Source organism: Sinocyclocheilus rhinocerous, unplaced genomic scaffold (assembly GCF_001515625.1).
Source record: "Sinocyclocheilus rhinocerous isolate Xijiao unplaced genomic scaffold, SAMN03320098_v1.1 scaffold85, whole genome shotgun sequence".
NCBI classification, from domain to species: Eukaryota; Metazoa; Chordata; class Actinopteri; order Cypriniformes; family Cyprinidae; genus Sinocyclocheilus; species Sinocyclocheilus rhinocerous.
The window spans coordinates 567,359-585,880 of NW_015649998.1; the positions used below are offsets into that span (position 1 = coordinate 567,359).

General features: G+C 37.0%; 1 protein-coding gene across 1 annotated transcript in view; it reads left to right on the plus strand.

Annotated features, from left to right (window-relative positions):
* The window catches only part of LOC107711059 (disco-interacting protein 2 homolog B-A-like), a 49,046-nt gene extending 33,112 nt beyond the window's left edge, over window positions 1–15,934 (plus strand). The window contains exons 10-38 of the mRNA XM_016515974.1: window positions 781–891; window positions 981–1,104; window positions 1,207–1,316; window positions 1,406–1,508; window positions 1,632–1,696; window positions 3,401–3,494; window positions 3,574–3,693; window positions 3,813–3,927; window positions 4,012–4,151; window positions 5,283–5,419; window positions 5,565–5,645; window positions 5,736–5,863; window positions 5,965–6,079; window positions 7,742–7,943; window positions 8,066–8,178; window positions 8,444–8,524; window positions 8,640–8,763; window positions 10,272–10,393; window positions 10,529–10,640; window positions 11,001–11,110; window positions 11,431–11,561; window positions 11,725–11,893; window positions 12,121–12,291; window positions 12,747–12,808; window positions 13,112–13,169; window positions 13,246–13,320; window positions 13,664–13,838; window positions 14,107–14,230; window positions 14,318–15,934. Coding sequence (XP_016371460.1) covers window positions 781–891; window positions 981–1,104; window positions 1,207–1,316; window positions 1,406–1,508; window positions 1,632–1,696; window positions 3,401–3,494; window positions 3,574–3,693; window positions 3,813–3,927; window positions 4,012–4,151; window positions 5,283–5,419; window positions 5,565–5,645; window positions 5,736–5,863; window positions 5,965–6,079; window positions 7,742–7,943; window positions 8,066–8,178; window positions 8,444–8,524; window positions 8,640–8,763; window positions 10,272–10,393; window positions 10,529–10,640; window positions 11,001–11,110; window positions 11,431–11,561; window positions 11,725–11,893; window positions 12,121–12,291; window positions 12,747–12,808; window positions 13,112–13,169; window positions 13,246–13,320; window positions 13,664–13,838; window positions 14,107–14,230; window positions 14,318–14,570 — 3,525 coding nt within the window. The 3' untranslated portion in view covers window positions 14,571–15,934. The remainder of the gene's footprint in view (window positions 1–780; window positions 892–980; window positions 1,105–1,206; window positions 1,317–1,405; window positions 1,509–1,631; window positions 1,697–3,400; window positions 3,495–3,573; window positions 3,694–3,812; window positions 3,928–4,011; window positions 4,152–5,282; window positions 5,420–5,564; window positions 5,646–5,735; window positions 5,864–5,964; window positions 6,080–7,741; window positions 7,944–8,065; window positions 8,179–8,443; window positions 8,525–8,639; window positions 8,764–10,271; window positions 10,394–10,528; window positions 10,641–11,000; window positions 11,111–11,430; window positions 11,562–11,724; window positions 11,894–12,120; window positions 12,292–12,746; window positions 12,809–13,111; window positions 13,170–13,245; window positions 13,321–13,663; window positions 13,839–14,106; window positions 14,231–14,317) is intronic.
* Window positions 15,935–18,522: the final 2,588 nt, after the last annotated feature.

The window sequence follows — 18,522 nt, forward strand, 5'->3', positions numbered from 1 at the left end:
TTTTTTTTTGTGCACTTAAACCAATGTTATTTTAGAATTATTTATATGCTACTATAGTATTTATTGATCTAATAAATTACATTTTATTTTTCTATTTTCAGTTTTCATTTTAATTTTAATTTTAGTAATTTTGTTATATGGTTTTATCATTTTTATTACTTTATTTAAAAAAAAATCATTTAGCCTTACTTTATTTTTATTTGAATTTAAAGCTTAATTTTATGTTAGTAGACATAATGTTAATGAATATTTAACATAGATTTCTAATATTTATATTTTATTTTATTTCAGCTTTATTTAAATTAACATTTTTTTAAAAATATAGTTTTAGTTTTCTGATTCCTCTTGCAGCCAAAAATGACTGAATTCGCTGTGGCTTTTCTAAAAAATTTTCGTTTTTGTGCTGTTTTGTAGTGAAAACCCAGCAATAATCATGATGTAATTAGTGTCAGTGACAGTAATAGTACAATTACTTGTAAATCCTTTTCAAGTTTTTACAATTAAACAATTATATTGTCTATTGTGTAATATTGCTTTTGCAAGTTACCTCTCAAGTTACCATTTCTTTGTGGGAAAATTGTGGAAATAAGATAAAAATTCAAGTTGCTGCAAATAATACGGTATTTGCTTTATTTTGGATTAAATTCTGCAATCTCAGAATCATGAAATCTTGGAGGGACTAGCTATGAGCAGCATATATTGTTAGAAGTAACGTTTATTTAAAAAAATGCTGCCATTTCATTTTATTTATTTGTAAACAATGTATTTTTATTGATCCAGGTAGCGTTGGTGTATCCAAACAGTGACCCTGGTATGTTCTGGGTTGCGTTTTATGGCTGTTTGTTGGCTGAAGTCATTCCTGTGCCCATCGAAGTTCCACTATCCCGAAAGGTAGTCACACATTTACCAATAATATATTATAAATAGCTTTCAAATCTAAATAGAGTGCCAGCAATTCATACTGGTATATGTGTTTGCAGGATGCTGGGAGCAGCCAGGTTGGTTTTTTGTTAGGTAGCTGTGGGGTGGGTCTGGCTTTGACCAGTGAGATCTGTTTGAAGGGTTTACCCAAGACCCCCACTGGAGAAATATTGCAGTTTAAAGGTCAGAGACTTCACATGCAAATTAATGATCCATTTCCTTTCAAAAGCCAGTCAGTGATGGTGATTTTTATAACAGATCTAATACTAGTTGGGTTTCTGATAGGCTGGCCCAGGTTAAAGTGGGTAGTGACGGACTCCAAATACCTCACAAAGCCTTCAAAAGACTGGCAGCCTCACATACCAACAGCCAACACAGACACGGCATACATAGAGGTAAGATCATGTGCATGCTTTATGTGTTTCTGTGTGTGTATGTTTGTTGAATTGATGTAAATATTCTTCTCTCTTGTTCTTTCATGTAGTATAAGGCCAGTAAGGAGGGCACAGTGATGGGTGTTGCGGTTTCAAAAGTTGCCACGTTAACACATTGCCAGGCTCTCACTCAGGCCTGTAACTACTGTGAGGGTGAGTGATGCTGTTGCTATGGAAACACCATCCTTTTGTTGCAGCTACACTAAACCAAAAAACTAGCTATGCAGCTTTATGCCCTGCTCGTTTGGAGATGTAACGAAATATGTCTGCATTCAGGTGAAACGCTGGTGAATGTTTTGGACTTTAAGAAGGACATGGGTTTGTGGCATGGAGTTCTCACGGTGAGTGACAAAAATGTCTCATCAATGCTGCTACTACAGATTTTTTCAGAATCAAGGTGTGTTGATCTGCCTACTGCAGATGCAATAACTGAAACTGGTGAGATTATAATTGGATGAATTCCCTAACCCTAACCTAGAAGAAATACATATTTCAATGCCCAAGTCCAGTGTTAAGTTTCCACAGTCTGTGATGATTTGGGGTGCAATGTCATCTGCTGGTGTTGGTCCATTGTGTTTTTTGAAAACCAACGTCACTGCACCCGTTTACCAGGAAATTTTGGAGCACTTCATGCTTCTTTCTGCTGACCAGCTTTTTGAAGATGCTGATTTCATTTTCCAGCAGGATTTGGCACCTGTCCACACTGCCAAAAGCACCAAAAGTTGGTTAATGACCATGGTGTTGGTGTGCTTGACTGGCCAGCCAACTCACCAGACCTGAACCCCATAGAGAATCTATGGGGTATTGTCAAGAGGAAAATGAGAAACAAGAGACACAACTGATCACCTCCATGCCACGCCGAATTAGGGCAGTAATTAAAGCAAAAGGAGCCCCTACCATGTATTGAGTACATGTACAGTAAATGAACATACTTTCCAGAGGGCCAACAATTCACTAAAAATGTTTTTTTTTATTGGTCTTATGAAGTATTCTAATTTGTTGAGATAGTGAATTGGTGGGTTTTTGTTAAATGTGAGCCAAAATCATCACAATTAAAAGAACCAAAGACTTAAACTACTTCAGTCTGTGTGCATTGAATTTATTTAATACACGAGTTTCACAATTTGAGTTGAATTATTGAAATAAATGAACTTTTTCACGACATTCTAATTTATTGAGATGCACCTGTACTTACAAATTGTTGTTGTTAGCTACTGATTCTAAATTAAATGACAAAAATTTTAATTAATAATGTAGTCCATTACATTACACATTTTAGATAATATAATCAGACTACGTTTTGATTAATTTTAGATTACTTTTATACTTGTACCATATTCATGTTAAATTGCAAAGAAAATATATTCCATTTGATGTTATTAACAACATAAAGTGAATTAAGCATTACATTATTTCAAGGTTTCCCAAAGTGGTGTTTGTGAAGGAACTGCAGGGGGTTTGTGAGTTTAATGAAAAGCTAATTATTAATTAAGTCATGAAAATGTAAAATAAAAATAAATCATTTAAAAATAACATCAATTAAAATGACACTTACTAAAAAATGAAATATTTCGTTTATCTGCATGTCATGTAGGCATTTTATAAAAGAACATTTAAAAGATTTTTAATTCTAATATTGCTATTGTGTAAAAATATGTAATCAAGTAATCAATAAAAATGTAACTGTAGTCTGATTGCAAGTATTTTAAAATGTAATTTAATCTAATTATAAGTACTTAATTTTTGGAATCTGATTACGTAATCCAAATGACATGTAATCAGTTACTACCCGGCACTGGCCATAACAGTATATATATATATATATATATATATATATATATATAGCATTTCGGTAATGATAATTAGGTTATTGAAAATTAGGCTTTATTGTCTTGAAAGTAATGTCACAATGCAAAAAAAAAGTTTTGATCCTAAAATAGGCTGATTTCTTTTTTCTTTTCTTTTTTTCTTTTTTGATTTTAGATTGCAATTTGACCTTGGCCATTTTTGAAGCATTCGAACAATAATATCTGTATGTATTTCAGAGTGTGATGAACCGAATCCACACCATCAGTGTTCCATATGCAGTAATGAAAGCTTGTCCACTTTCCTGGGTTCAGCGAGTTCACATACACAAAGGTACAACAAACAAAAAACCAAATGTATGTCTGTCATCTACACACATTTGTTTTGATATGAAAAACGTCTTTTTCTATAGCACGGGTTGCCCTGGTGAAGTGTCGTGACCTGCATTGGGCAATGATGGCTCACAGAGATCAGAGAGACACCAGTCTGGCCTCGTTGCGCATGCTAATTGTTGCTGACGGAGCCAATCCTTGTGAGTGACACTACCAGACCTCCTGCAGAGACTCCATGGGAGATGATGTTCATTTAATATTCATATTCAACAATTTGACTCTTTTCATCTCTTTGTATCTCCATCTCTTTCTGATTTAGGGTCGGTTTCATCATGTGATGCCTTTTTAAACGTATTCCAGGCTCATGGTTTGAAGCCAGAGGTCATTTGCCCGTGTGCTACGTCACCTGAGGCCATGACGGTTGCCATACGGAGGTATATCATTCTTTTGACGAACTGCAGGGATCCCTGTTTAGAAGCACTAGCTATTTGTTTCCTGATTGTGAAATGTTTCTCCAGGCCTGGGGTCCCTGGTGCTCCTCTTCCAGCGAGAGCCATCCTGTCCATGACTGGGCTGAGCCATGGGGTCATTAGGGTCAACACTGAAGACAAAAACTCTGCTCTCACCGTCCAGGATGTGGGACACGTCATGCCTGGAGGTGTGTGTGCTACTAATGCTAATTTTATATACCACCGATCAAACCGATCAAAAGTTTGGAATAATTAAGGTTTTTTTTAAATGTTTTTGAAAGAAGTTTCTTATGCTCACCAGGGATTTGGATAAAAATGCAGGGAAAACAGTCATGTTGTGAAATATTATTAAAAGACCTGTTTTCTATTTTAATATATTTTAAAATGTCATTTATTGCTGTTATGGCAAAGCTGAATTTTCAGCCGCCATCACTCCAGTCTTCAGTGTCACATGATCCTTCAGAAATCATTCTAAAATGCTGATTTGGTGCTCACACTACTTATTATTGTCAGTGTTGAAAACAATTTTTGCTGCTTAAACGTTTTGTAGAAACCATGATACACGCATTCAGAAGTTTGGTCTATGTAAGATGTCTGTGTAAAATACTTTATTCAGGAAGGACACATTCAGTTGATCAAAAGTGAGAGATATTTATTATATAGATATTTATTTATAATTATTTTCAACTTTTTTTCAACAAAGAATATATTGTATGTATAATATTTTTTCACAAAAATATTAAGCAGCAAAAAGAGTTTTATCATTGATAATAATGAGAACCTTTATTAATATTTGACCATCAATAATAATTGATGTTAATAATAATGATAATATTTAAAGGGGTCATATGATGTTGCTAAAAAGAACATTATTTTGTGTATTTGGTGTAATGAAATGTGTTTATGCGGTTTAAGGTTAAAAAAACACATTATTTTCCACATACTGTACATTATTGTTTCTCCTCTATGCCCTGCCTTTCTGAAATGCGTTGATTTTTACAAAGCTCATAGGTCTGAAAAGCGAGGTGTGCTGTGTTTGGCCAGCTATCCAGTGCGTTGTGATTGGCCGAATACCTCAAGCGTGTGATGGAAATGTTACGCCCCTCACCATACTGTGATGCCATGTCTACTGTACTATGATTTGCATTGTCCACACATACAAAATATAATCATGGTATTACTGTAGATTTATAGAGCTATGGTATTCTCACTCACATTTCCTTCAGAGAAAAATCCAGTTCATAATACCATGTTATCCAAGTTTAAATATGTTTGTCAAGCACGCATGAAGTTAGCATGTGTGTTTGTGTGTGTTTTAGCATTGATGTGCATTGTGAAGCCGGATGGGCCGCCCATGCTGTGTAAAACGGATGAGATTGGAGAGATCGTCGTGAACTCTCGAGCTGGTGGGAACATGTACTACGGCCTGCATGGAGTCACTAAAAACACCTTTGAGGTATGACGATCAATTTAACACTCACATACACAGACAATGTTGTAACTTTGCACGGAATTACACACCATAAATATATTTCTAATGGAATAATGCTGTAGTTTTGATGTGTATGTGAATGTTGTGTTGTTTGTTTGAAATCTCGCAGGTGATCCCAGTCAATGCTAGTGGCACTCCTATTGGTGAAATCCCATTTGTGCGGTCAGGATTACTGGGGTTTGTTGGACCGGTAAGAGTGTGAAAAAGGAAAACGAGAGGGACAGTGCATTTTTTTTTCATGTGAATAAAATCTGTTTTCCCCCCTCCCTTCCTTCAACAGGGTAGTTTGATATTTGTGGTGGGTAAGAATGAGGGCTTGCTAATGGTTAGTGGCCGTCGTCACAATGCTGATGATCTAGTAGCGACGGCACTAGCGGTGGAACCAGTCAAAACTGTGTACAGAGGAAGGTGAGGGTTCCCACTTGAATATGGAGAGAACAATGTAGTCTTAAAATTTATTTTAATGAGAGAAGATATTAATCTGAAGTGTGTGTGTGTTTGTTTTGTAGGATTGCGGTGTTCTCAGTGACTGTGTTCTATGATGAGAGGATAGTGATCGTAGCAGAGCAGAGGCCTGATGCCAGTGAAGAAGACAGCTTCCAGTGGATGAGTCGGGTTCTACAGGTGCAGACAAATTTATAGCAGTGATTTTAAATTGATTGTTTTATACTTATACTAAATCTGATCGGATGTCGGTGCCAATAGCCTCATGGGCAGCTCGCCGACAGCATGCTGACTACGGGCATCCCGAGTTTGAATCCCTACCTTTTCCGCCCCATCTCTCTCTCCCACTTCGCTTCCTGTCAGATCTAAACTGTCCTATTATAATAAAGACAAAAATGCCAAAAATAAATGTAAAAAAAAAAAAAAATGATCGGATGTACCATGTTAATTCCATGGTACGAAAGGCAGTATATGTATACACATCTGTGACTGTACTGCCAATATGTGCTATCTTTTGGTGGAAAAATGGTTTGTGATGATTATTATTAAATATTGCTAATTATTTAATGAATATTTAATGCTGATGTATTATTTAAAAGGTATTTGTCATCAAAATCCATGTTGTTATGGTTTACTAAAACTAAAACGATTACAAATCATTTTCATTAATTGAAATAAAGCTGAAATAAAATAAAAAAAATAACATGAAAAATGTTGTCTTGGCAACTAACTGAAATAAAATAATTTTAAGTTGAAGTACTAAAATTTATAAAACTAAAACTGAAATTAAAATTGAATTAAAGCTAAATAGAAAAAAACTAATACAAATGACAAAAGCACATAACAAAATTATTTAAAAGGATAGTTCGCCCAAAAATGAAAATTTTGTCATTAATTACTCACCCTCATGTCGTTCCAAACCCGTAAGTCCTGTGTTCATCTTTGGAACACAAATTAAGATATTTTTGATTAAATCCGAGAGCTTTCTGACCCTCCATAAACAGCAATACAACTGAAAGGTTCCCAGGCCCAGAAACGTAGTAAGGACATCGGTAAAACAGTCCATGTGACATCAGTGGTTCAGCTGTAATTTTACGAAGCTATGGGAATACTTCTTGCACACAAAGAAAACAAAAATAATGACCTTATTCAACAATTCTTCTTTTCCAAGTCATCATCCTCCGCCATTATGGAGAGTACCACAACACATGCGTGTGCTTTCCTCTGCATGTAAACAAGGCAATGCATGCGTTGTTCTCGTAGCTTCTTAAATTACGGCTGAACCCCTGATGTCACATGGACTGTTTTACCGATGTCTTTACTCCGTTTCTGGGCCTGGGAACCTTTCAGTTGTTTTGCTGTTTATGGAGAGTCGGAGAGCACTCAGATTTAATAAAAAATATCTTAATTTGTGTTCGGAAGATGAACGAAGGTCTTACGGGTTTGGAACGACATGAGGCCGAGTAATTAATGACAGAATTTTCATTTTTGCGTGAACTATCCCTTTAAACCTACAGTAAACTGAAAATATAAAAATAAAAAGATAATTCAAAATATTAGTAATTATTATGATAGTATATAAATAATACTAAAATAACACTGTTCTTAATTAGCTTGATCTAGTTATGCCAATCAGGTTAATGCATTTACATTGAATATAGTTGCATTTTAATTAAGGCAGCAGTTTACCATGGTTAAAGTAAAATCACAACAGTGTCCTATTATTGCTTGCATAAATGTTAATTCATTGTTTAGTTTAACACACATACGTTTGACAATCTTTTATATATGATGCATTTATTTGTTTGTTGGTGGTTTTTGTGTATTGTTTCACAACTGTAGGCAATTGACAGTATTCATCAGGTGGGATTGTATTGTCTTGCACTGGTTCCTGCCAACACCCTGCCCAAAACTCCCCTAGGAGGCATTCACATCTCAGACACCAAGCAACTCTTCCTGGAGGGAGCTCTGCACCCCTGCAACATCCTCATGTGCCCCCACACCTGCGTCACCAACATGCCCAAACCACGTCAAAAACAACCAGGTGTGTATGCAGGGGTTAAATAGAGATCTTAGAGGTGAGGGAACCCTAAAATCTAGAGGTGAAAATCTGATGCATGTGATGTTTTCTCAGAGTGTTCTGTCCTGTTATTATGTCTTTCATAGTCGGTGTTGGCCCTGCCTCCATCATGGTGGGTAATTTGGTTGCTGGGAAAAGAATTGCACAGGCTGCAGGCAGAGATCTGGGACTCATAGAGGACCAAGACCTGGTCAGGAAGGTAAACGGAGACTTATTGTGTATTGTGCCCATACAACCGGAAGTAAATAATGCAAACAGTATCATTTGAATGCATTGTGTGGTATTTTAATGCTTTCGTACGGATGCAGCTGTGCATGTGGCCTACAATGATGGTAAGCATTGTGATCATTATGGCACAATCACATGCATGACACGACTTTTGGCATGATATGATTATTTAATGTTTTATTGATGTTATATGTTTGATGTTATTGATGATGAACTGTCTATCTTGTCTTTCTTAGCATCAATTCCTTACAGAGGCTTTACAGTGGAGAGCTCAAACCGATCCTGACCATACGCTTTATGTACTTTTGAATGCAAAGGTAAAAAAAATACTCATACACACAAAAAACAGAGTGGAAGGACTACACTTGATCAAATCCTTACTTAGAATGTCTTGATTTGCTGGCCAATAATGTGCTCTCTCTCTCTGTCTAGGGAGTGGCAGTATGTACGGCTACATGTGTTCAGCTTCATAAAAGAGCAGAGAAGATTGCAGCTGCTCTCATGGAGAGAAGTGGTATTAACATCGGAGAGAATGTGGTGCTTTTGTATCCACCAGGTAAATCACACATACTTTGTCCTTTTATAGCAGTTAAAAAACTATATTGGAGTAAACCACAAAGACATGGTTAACTGAAGAAAAGTGTCTTATTTCACATGTGAAGAGGATGTTTTCATATAGGTGCCTTAAAGGGGTCAAGAACTGCCTTTTTTGTTTTTTTGTACTGTTCTCTGAGGTACACTTATAATGTTTTTAAGATTTTTACATCAAAAACCATAATTTAGAAGTAATAGGCTAGTTTCTGTCCTGTTTTTAACCCCCTCATCAGAACGCTCTGTTTGAATAGGCATGGTGGATTGTAGACTTGGAAGTAAACACCCATTGCTGTGATTGGCTAATAGTTGTGTATGTTTGACAGCGTACATTCATTCCTCATAGATGGACACTGCTGTGATTTAGGTAAATACGCATAAATAGCTCAATGCATATCATACAATATGTAATAAGAGAAAAAGCAATAGTGACCACGTAATGAAAACAGTTACTCTTACACTTGTGTGTTGCGACATGACTGTCGGATCCATTATAGTCGGCACAGCATCGTCTTTTAGTTTCAATCGTTTTGAAAATCCCGTGTCGAATTGTGCCTTGTTTGTAAAGGAATCCGCTGTGAAATGAAGTGAACAAAGGGCCGAGTTCTTACTGACGTGGTCTGGATCTTCATTAAAAATAAAGTTCATCCACTCTTTCCTAACGCTGGGATCAGAAGGAAGGAAAACAAAGACTGTTTTTCCACAACTTGGTACTGCACAGTGTCTTATTGTCTTTGGAGTCATCTTTATCATTTGGTTTCTGCGTAGATCTGTGTTTCCCCTCTGTTTATTTACACTACATGCACGAATCGGTGGGCGGGGCTAAACAGGCAGTGATGTAGAAGCGGACCTTGATCTTCTTCGGCAGAGGCAGTGCTTATCCACACTATTACCTTATAGAGTGGCACATTCCAGAACCTGTCGTTTTGGCAGACTGGCTTCAATATTTGCTGTTTTTAGACTGAAACTTACAGGATGTTTTTATAATACAGTGAGATCTTATATGTCAAAAGATCAAGGGAACTTTGGTTTCTCAGTTCATGACCCCTTTAAAGGGGCACTAAAACGATTAAAATTTAAAATAAATAAATAAAGCTGAAATCTAAATATTAGATTATTAGAAAACGTCAACAAAATTAGAAATGTTGTCTTGACAAGCACCTGAAATAAGTTGAAGTCCTAAATTCTTAGAACTATAACTGAAAAAAATTAAAGCTAAATAAAAACATATAACAAAATTACTAAACCAAATTAAAAATTAAAATGAAAACTCAAAATGTAAACATAAAAGCTAATTTAAAATATGAATTAATAATATAATTGTTTATGAAGAAATAATACTAAAAAACACTGGTAAAACTGGTCTTTAATTCTAAAGGTCAGTCCAGGAGAAAATGATCATTTAAAAATAATTTAATGATTTTTTACACAATTAAAAATGTTGCCTTGCATTTGAATTTTTTGTGTGTGCAGGTATAGATTTGATCGCAGCATTTTATGGCTGTTTGTATGCTGGTTGTATTCCTGTCACCGTGAGGCCTCCACACCCACAGAACCTCTCTGCCACTCTGCCCACTGTCCGCATGATCATTGATGTAAGTCTGTGTGTTTGCATCTGTTGAACACCTTGATTTGGTTGTGTTTTCTTTTAACTGCTTGGTAGTGAAGGCTCTTCAGCTGCCAGACTCTAACATTGTTCACTTTTCTTGCATCTCTCCTGGTTTCCTCAGGTCAGCAAGGCTGCTTGCATTCTCACTACTCAGGTTTTAACGAAGATTCTTAGATCTAAAGAAGCAGCAACTACAGTAAACATAAAAACATGGCCCATCATAATAGACACAGGTAACACACACCAGTCAGTATTCAATACAGCTGTTGTGCAGAACATACTATACTTTGCTTGTATAATAATAGGTTCAAGTCATGTGACATGACATGACATGACATGACATGATATGATACAATATATTAAATGAGAATTTAGCATATACACTAGATCAGGATTTGCACTTTAATTGAAACAACTTTGAGTTTTGTGTAACAGCTTGACGAATAATAGACTCATCACCACAATAGTCAATTTAAGCACTTACAAGTCTCCATGTTACATAAAATAACAACATAAACTTCCCACCCAGAAACACGCATAGCAAGCAAGCTTAGACATATATCTATAATTAACATGTCCATAATTTCCCCCAGATGACTTGCCTCGCAAACGACCTCCCACAATCTACAAACCGCCCAATGCTGAGATGATCGCCTATCTGGATTTCAGTGTCTCAACCACAGGCATGCTGACAGGAGTGAAGGTGAGAGATCTTTCATAATTCATAATAAGATATGTTTCATAATTATCTTTAGCAGGGTCATTGAATAACTGACCAATCAGAGATGTTTCAAATGGATTGGATGTTGTTAATACACAGTGGTGTCCTGAAACCTAAAACCACTATTGAAAATGTTTCTATTTTGCTATTTTCGCTTTTAAAATCGCAAACCATTTTAGTTTAAATAATATTTACTGATTTTCAGTGTGATCTTAGATGTTTTGGACCCCACTGTAGCAAATATCACCCTCTTAGTTGTACTGTACATTTGAAACTCCCCTCTCTGATTGGCTGTCTATCAGATCTCTCATGCGGCGGTGAGCGCTCTCTGTCGCTCTATAAAGCTGCAGTGTGAGCTGTACTCCTCTCGCCAGATCACCATCTGCCTCGACCCCTACTGTGGACTTGGATTTGTGCTCTGGTGCCTTGCGAGGTAACAGATGGATACACACAAACAGTCACATACAAATGACTCATACTAAGATAAAAATGACTCACAGCATTTTGTCATCTCATGCAATGGCTTGTTCTCTTCAGAATGGATATGAATATGTTTTGAAGGTATTATAAACCTGAAATGTGCCTGTGTTTTACAGTGTATATTCAGGTCATCAGTCCATCTTGATCCCTCCTATGGAGCTGGAGAGCTCGCTGACCCTGTGGCTAGGCACGCTCAGTCAGTACCGCATCAGAGACACCTTCTGCTCCTATTCAGTCATGGAGCTCTGCACCAAGGGCCTAGGTGGACAGACAGACATGCTGAAGGTACGCTCACCTGCATATTTACACACCATTAAAGGCATAGTTCACCCAAAAATGACAATTCTACCATCAATTGCTCACCCTCTTGTCGTTCCAATCCTGTATGGCTTTCTTTCATAGATCCATGGACTCAAAAGATCCATGCAATCATGGATTCAAAATATCCATAAAATCTTCTTTTTTTTTGATCACATGTTCTTCTAATGTTCTTCGTGTCCATCTGACTTCAGGCACGTGGTGTGAACCTGTCATGTGTGAGGAGCTGTGTGGTGGTTGCTGAGGAGCGTCCACGCTTGGTTCTCACACATTCCTTCTCCAAGCTGTTCAAAGATCTTGGACTCTCCATGCGGGCTGTCAGCACTGCTTTTGGGTCGAGAGTTAACCTGGCCATCTGCCTACAGGTAAATTATCTGAACTCAGCAAATTGATTTTCCTTTGCACCTGCTGTAGGCAACGATATACACTCTTCTTACTGATCCATCATCTCTGTTACCAATAAATGCCCCTGTTGAAAAAACCAGCATATGCTGGTTAGGTATGTTTTGAAGCATGGCTGCTAGTTTGAGCTGGTTTAAGCTGGTCCGTAGCTGGTCATGAGCTGGTCCTTTGCTGGTTTAAGCTGGTTATTAGCTAGTCATGGGCTGGTCCTAAGCAACTAGCTCCTGCTCAGGACCAGCTTAGGACCAGCACATGACCAGCTTAAACCAGCTCAAACCAGCAGCCATGCTTCAAAACATACCTAACCGACATATGCCGGATTTTTCAACAGGGGCATTGGTGGGAGGTTGTGGATATGTGATGTTAATATTTGATGTGCAGCTGATCTGTATGTTTGGTGGGTTTGTATTTTTCACAGGGTACCACAGGGCCAGACCCCTCAACTGTTTATGTGGACATGAAGTCCCTCCGGCATGACCGGTAAGATAAGGACAAACACATATAAACACACACAAAACAAATAGTGTTTAAATACTAAAAGTTAAGTGTGAAATGTCACTTTTTGGCCAAACTGAATTGTGTTTGGTGCCATTAAAAGAGCAGAAATCACAGTTTTTCACAGTTTTAAATAGTGCAGAATTCTATCAATTATGAGACCGGGTTTTGTCAAATATGAAGAAAAGCTCCAGAGCTGCTGGTTCCTCCCGGCTCTTAGTGATTATGTCATGTAATAAACACTCTTTCTCCTTGTACAACACTGATGATGGTGTTTCTGTGTTATAGGGTGAGGTTAGTAGAGCGAGGAGCGCCACAGTCACTTCCTCTTGTGGAGTCTGGAACAGTAAGCACATTTCCACTGTTGGATCAAGCATAAATGAAATTGAAAATAGTGTTAATGCCTTTTCTCCCTCTTTTAGATTCTTCCTGGTGTGAGGGTGATCATAGTCAATCCAGAAACTAGAGGACCGCTAGGGGACTCTCACCTGGGAGAGGTGCGTTTACAGAGGAGAATAATAATTGGGTGTTTCTTTAGCGTTGTGCTTTTTTTAAAAGAAAATGAACCTTATAACACACTTCCAATCATTCTAATATTATTTTATTTGTACACTAACAATCATAGGAGAATCATTTTTGGAATACAGTGATTCCTTTGTCTTGCTAAGGCTGATTTTTAAATAGTAATAATAATAAATAAGAATAATTTGGCTAATAATTTGAGAAATCTACAGTTTGACTGGAAATAATACAAGATAAGTGATATTTACCTGGATTTTTTCTTTGTCCATCAAAAAAGATTAGATTTCTTATCCAGTAATACACTTCTTTCTTTCCTAGATTTGGGTAAACAGTCCCCACAATGCAACAGGATACTACACTATATACGGAGAGGAAAATCTGCAGGCTGACCACTTCAACACTAAGCTGAGTTTTGGAGATCCTCAAACACTCTGGGCCAGAACTGGATACCTGGGCTTTGTCAAGAGAACTGAACTCACAGACTCCAGTGGAGGTGAGAGAGAGAAATAAAAATAGATGAATTAATGGCAAAGTGCTCGTGACAGATTGATAAGGGAGATATAGTGTATGTGGGATGCTAAAGTCTGAGACCACATTGAAGATTTTTTTTTTTTAATGCATACCAAAAAGTTTTAGAATTTGAAAAAATTTCAAACAAAAAAAAGTTGTAAAATGAATGAATATATTCCTAGATTCTGAACTGTTTATAGGTCACTAATAAAAAACACATGCATTCTTGTAAAAATTTTCTTGCTTGTTAGATCGTCATGACGCCCTGTTTGTGGTGGGCTCTCTGGATGAGACTTTAGAATTGAGAGGTTTGCGATATCATCCAATTGACATCGAGACCAGCGTATCACGTGCCCATCGCAGCATTGGTGAAAGGTAAAGTCCCAGCGTCACACTCTTTGCTTAATTTTTATTGTCCAATCATGCGGTCCATTACCTCTTATTTGTTTTTCCCCTCCGCAGTGCCGTGTTCACCTGGACAAATCTGCTGGTGGTGGTGGCTGAACTCTGCGGATCCGAGCAGGACGCTTTAGACCTGGTTCCTCTGGTAACCAATGTTGTTTTAGAGGAGCACCATCTGATTGTGGGTGTAGTGGTTATCGTTGACCCAGGGGTCATTCCCATAAACTCCAGAGGAGAAAAGCAGCGAATGCACTTGAGAGACTCCTTCCTGGCAGATCAGCTGGACCCCATATACGTAGCGTACAACATGTGAGTTGAGTCATGGGCGATACAAAGGCTTACCAGAAAGGTGCTATGGAGCCTGGCCTCACAACTGGGATTGGGTCCTTATACAGACAGACTTGGCCCTGTTTTTTCAGGGATAAGGTGTTATTGAACAAAAATTACAAATGTGTGAGATGACTGTTTTGGAGAAGGGATATTATAATAGAATTTCCCTTTTGCTCACTTCCTTCTCCCCCCCACCCCCCCTAGGAAAATGCCACTTACTGTCTGTCCAGTTCTTGGTCATGATTTAAATTTACTTGAATTACATAGCTGTTTTTTTCTACTCAAATGCACTCCTATTCTAGTACTGTAGTAATTCTAGTAATTTTCTTTTAATTAAAATGAGCTTAAAGCCTCAGTTTGTAAGTTTTCACCTGGGTTGTTCGATTCCAGAATTGTTGATTCTGATTCCAAGTATTTGGAATCAATGGAATCGATTCCAGGAGTCAATTCTCAGAATAAGTATAAAAGAGAGACAAAGTGAATTCTCAAAAAGTGCAATATAAACTGTAATTTATACGATTATGATCACTAGAATGAATGATAGGAGGTCTTGATGGATGAGCTACAAAAGACATGAGTCGAGGAATTATGTAGATTTAGCAATATAAATTCTGTATCTTAAATTAGTGTTGTTACAACTCTTTTGGGATGTGTATTAGTGTGCTAATCAAGTTAATGAACAGACTAGGACATCATGCCTCTGAATCCCAACAGCAAAGAATGGAAGATTAGTTTCTTTTAGGATATAGCATTAAATGATTCTGAATATATACACAGAATTGATCTGCAACCCAGCTTATTAATGGTGCTGTGTGTTACAGGGCTTTAAAATGAAACATTTTAGGACAGCATTGGGGTAATAGGGGTATTGATACTCCCCTGGTCATTTGTCATTCATCAAAGCAGCTTACAGTATACTTATGACGCAGGGACAGTCCCTCCAGAGCAACCTGGGGTTAAGTGCCTTTCTCAAGGGCAGTATTGATTATAGGACATTTCTGTAACGCTCTGGTTCATAGAATGCCCTTACCCAGGTTAAAACCCACAGTTTCATCAACCATCTTTTTGGTTAACACACAAATGTGCTACAGAGACTGCAGCCTTCAGCTCATTTTGCTCTGTTTGCTGTCTGTTCTGGAACCATTTAGCAGTTTAAATCTTACCACTGGGGCTTTAACGAAATTTCAGATATGGAGCTATTCTGGTTACAAACGTACATATTTTAATTTGTTTTAGTTCTACAGTACACAATCTATAGCTGTACTAGAAAAATTGCAATGTAATACCCAAAAGTATATAACTTTCTTTTTTTTTTAAATTCTTTTAGTTTTGCAAAAAATTGCAATGTAATACCCAAAAGTATATAACTTTCTTTTTTTTTTAAATTCTTTTAGTTTTGCAATTATATATTACACTGAAAAACTTAATTCCCTCAACCCCACAAGTTCAGCATGAGGATAATCATCCCTGTTATTTTTCATTATCCTTTATGCACTTTATTAGATAAATGCAGATACATTCTGTAACATGGATTATTAATATCTGTCAACAAGGGCATATGTGTAGTATTATATAAATACTTGCATTACTGAGTAGCATATGACTTACACAAAAAAGCGCAGGCACATAAAAAAAAGAGTTAGTTAACCCAAAAATGAAAATTCTGTCATTAATTACTCACCCTCGTGTCGTTTCAAACCCGTAAGACCTTCGTTCATCTTCGGAACACAAATTAAGATATTTTTGATGGAATCTGAGAGCTGTCTGACCCTGCATAGACCGCAACACAACTGAAATGTTCCCAAGTCCAGAAACGTAGCAAGGAGATCTGTAAAATAATCCATGTGACATCAGTGGTTCATCCGCAATTTTGGAGAATATCCGCTGGACTAAACAACGTATGCTGTTCTGTGTCAGCTGCGTCACGCTGGATCTGTTTCCTACGTTGTTGTGATTTGATCTGAACGGAAACAGCGTATCCGTGTGACGCAGCTGACACAGAATAGCATACGCTGTTTACGTCCAGCGGATATTCTCCAAAATGGCACCAGGGTGATGCGGAGGAGACGAATTGTTGAATAAAGTCGTTTTTTTTCTTTTGCACACAAAAAGTATTCTCGTAGCTTCGTATAATTGCGGATGAACCACTGATGTCACATGGATTATTTTACAGATCTCCTTGCTACGCTTCTGGACTTGGGAACATTTCAGTGAGTAACTAGGGTGAGTAATTAATTACATTTTCATTTTTGGGTGAACTAACCCTTTAATGCCCAGTCTAACCTCAGTACCTACATTTACAAATCACACATTCCTTGAGTTTACTTTTCAACATAAAACAGTAAGACAAGAACATTCACCAACTGCTAACCTCATCATCACACACTAAGCCCAAACCAAACACCAACTGAGGAACGTAAAGCTCTATTTTTGCTCACATCTAAAGGTGCTTATAAACATCAGGACAAGCCATTTAAACCTCTGAATGACAAAAAAAGGAATTCAGGCATCTGTACAATAAAATAAAACAACTGTAAAATAACAAAACTCTGTACAAGCAAGCCCCTCGTGAACACCTAACTGTACAAAGGCATCGATTTTACATGTTTGGCAAAGGATCTTTAAAGGACAGTTGCGGTCTCCTGTACTATAGACATTTTTACTAGGAATGACTAACTTCTTGTAAACCATAAATAATTGTAAATTATTGCTTGTGTACAGATGGGAAATTCTACTGTACTGTAAGTTAGTTGCTGTATTCTGTCAGATTTTTGGATTAATATTAACTACTGTCATTGACATCCCTTCGTAGCTGAGCAGGGGTCTGAAGTTGAAGACTTCTTGTAAATAGCTTGCTCTGTTTCTGTTTTTTCTTTTCTGGTTGATCAGAAATGTGATGGGTTGAAGTCTGTCTGTCGTGCATTTCTATTTAGAATTCAGATTCAGAAATCTTACGGTATGTACAAGTCTTTAAGATGTAAGCATGATAAAGTCAAGCACTGTGGGGGCTTGAAAGACTATTTTCAGAGTCCTTACACAACTGATCACTACAGTATGTTAGCCTGACCTCATTCTGGGGTTGTATATGTATGCGTATGTATGGCCACCGCATTGAAAGGTCATTTGTTTGCTGATGAGTTCCACAATACCTTTTCCCAAGTCAGAGACGCTGTCATGAAATGTATTCTCTATTCTCACTGTCATTAATGGCATCAGAGCTGAGCTTATGTGATGAAAGCACAAGCGAGTGAATGAGCTTTTTACATGGGGCATTCAGGGAAATAGTGCTTTCCAGGATGGAGAGGATATTCATTTATAAATATTCACTTTCATGTTTTGCAATGATTTTGTTCTTTAAATAAAAATAATTTATTTGTCATTTACATAAGTGTTAACCAAGTCTTAATATGGACAAGAAACAAAACAAAGCAGAAAATGAGACAAAGTCGGTTCAGTTAATTGATAATCTGTTATGCCAGCTAAGTGCTGGAACCAAAAGAAATGTTTCACACACTATGCAACCAGCTGCAGTTACAAAGGACACATCCGGCAAAGCAACGTACACACTTAACCACTATACAAGAAATAAAATACAGATTATTTGCTTGCTATAAAATGGGAACATGCAATAGTAACGACTTTTTTTGTTTAGACAATGCATATTACTTTTCTGTGTTGATTAAAACTTTGTTCAATTCTCATAGCATTTTTAATTACAAGATTGAGAGAACACATTCCAATTATAAGAATCTGATACGATTTCTTTTAGTCATTCATGGATATAAAAGAAAGTCATGATTATGCAAGCAAGCATTTTCCTGTTGGTTCACATCTTTCTTTTTTGTACATTGGTTATTGTAACTGTTTTATACTCCAATGAAAACCACGAAAAAATAATAAAAGGCTTTTATTTTGCATCTCTGAAGTTTGTTTTT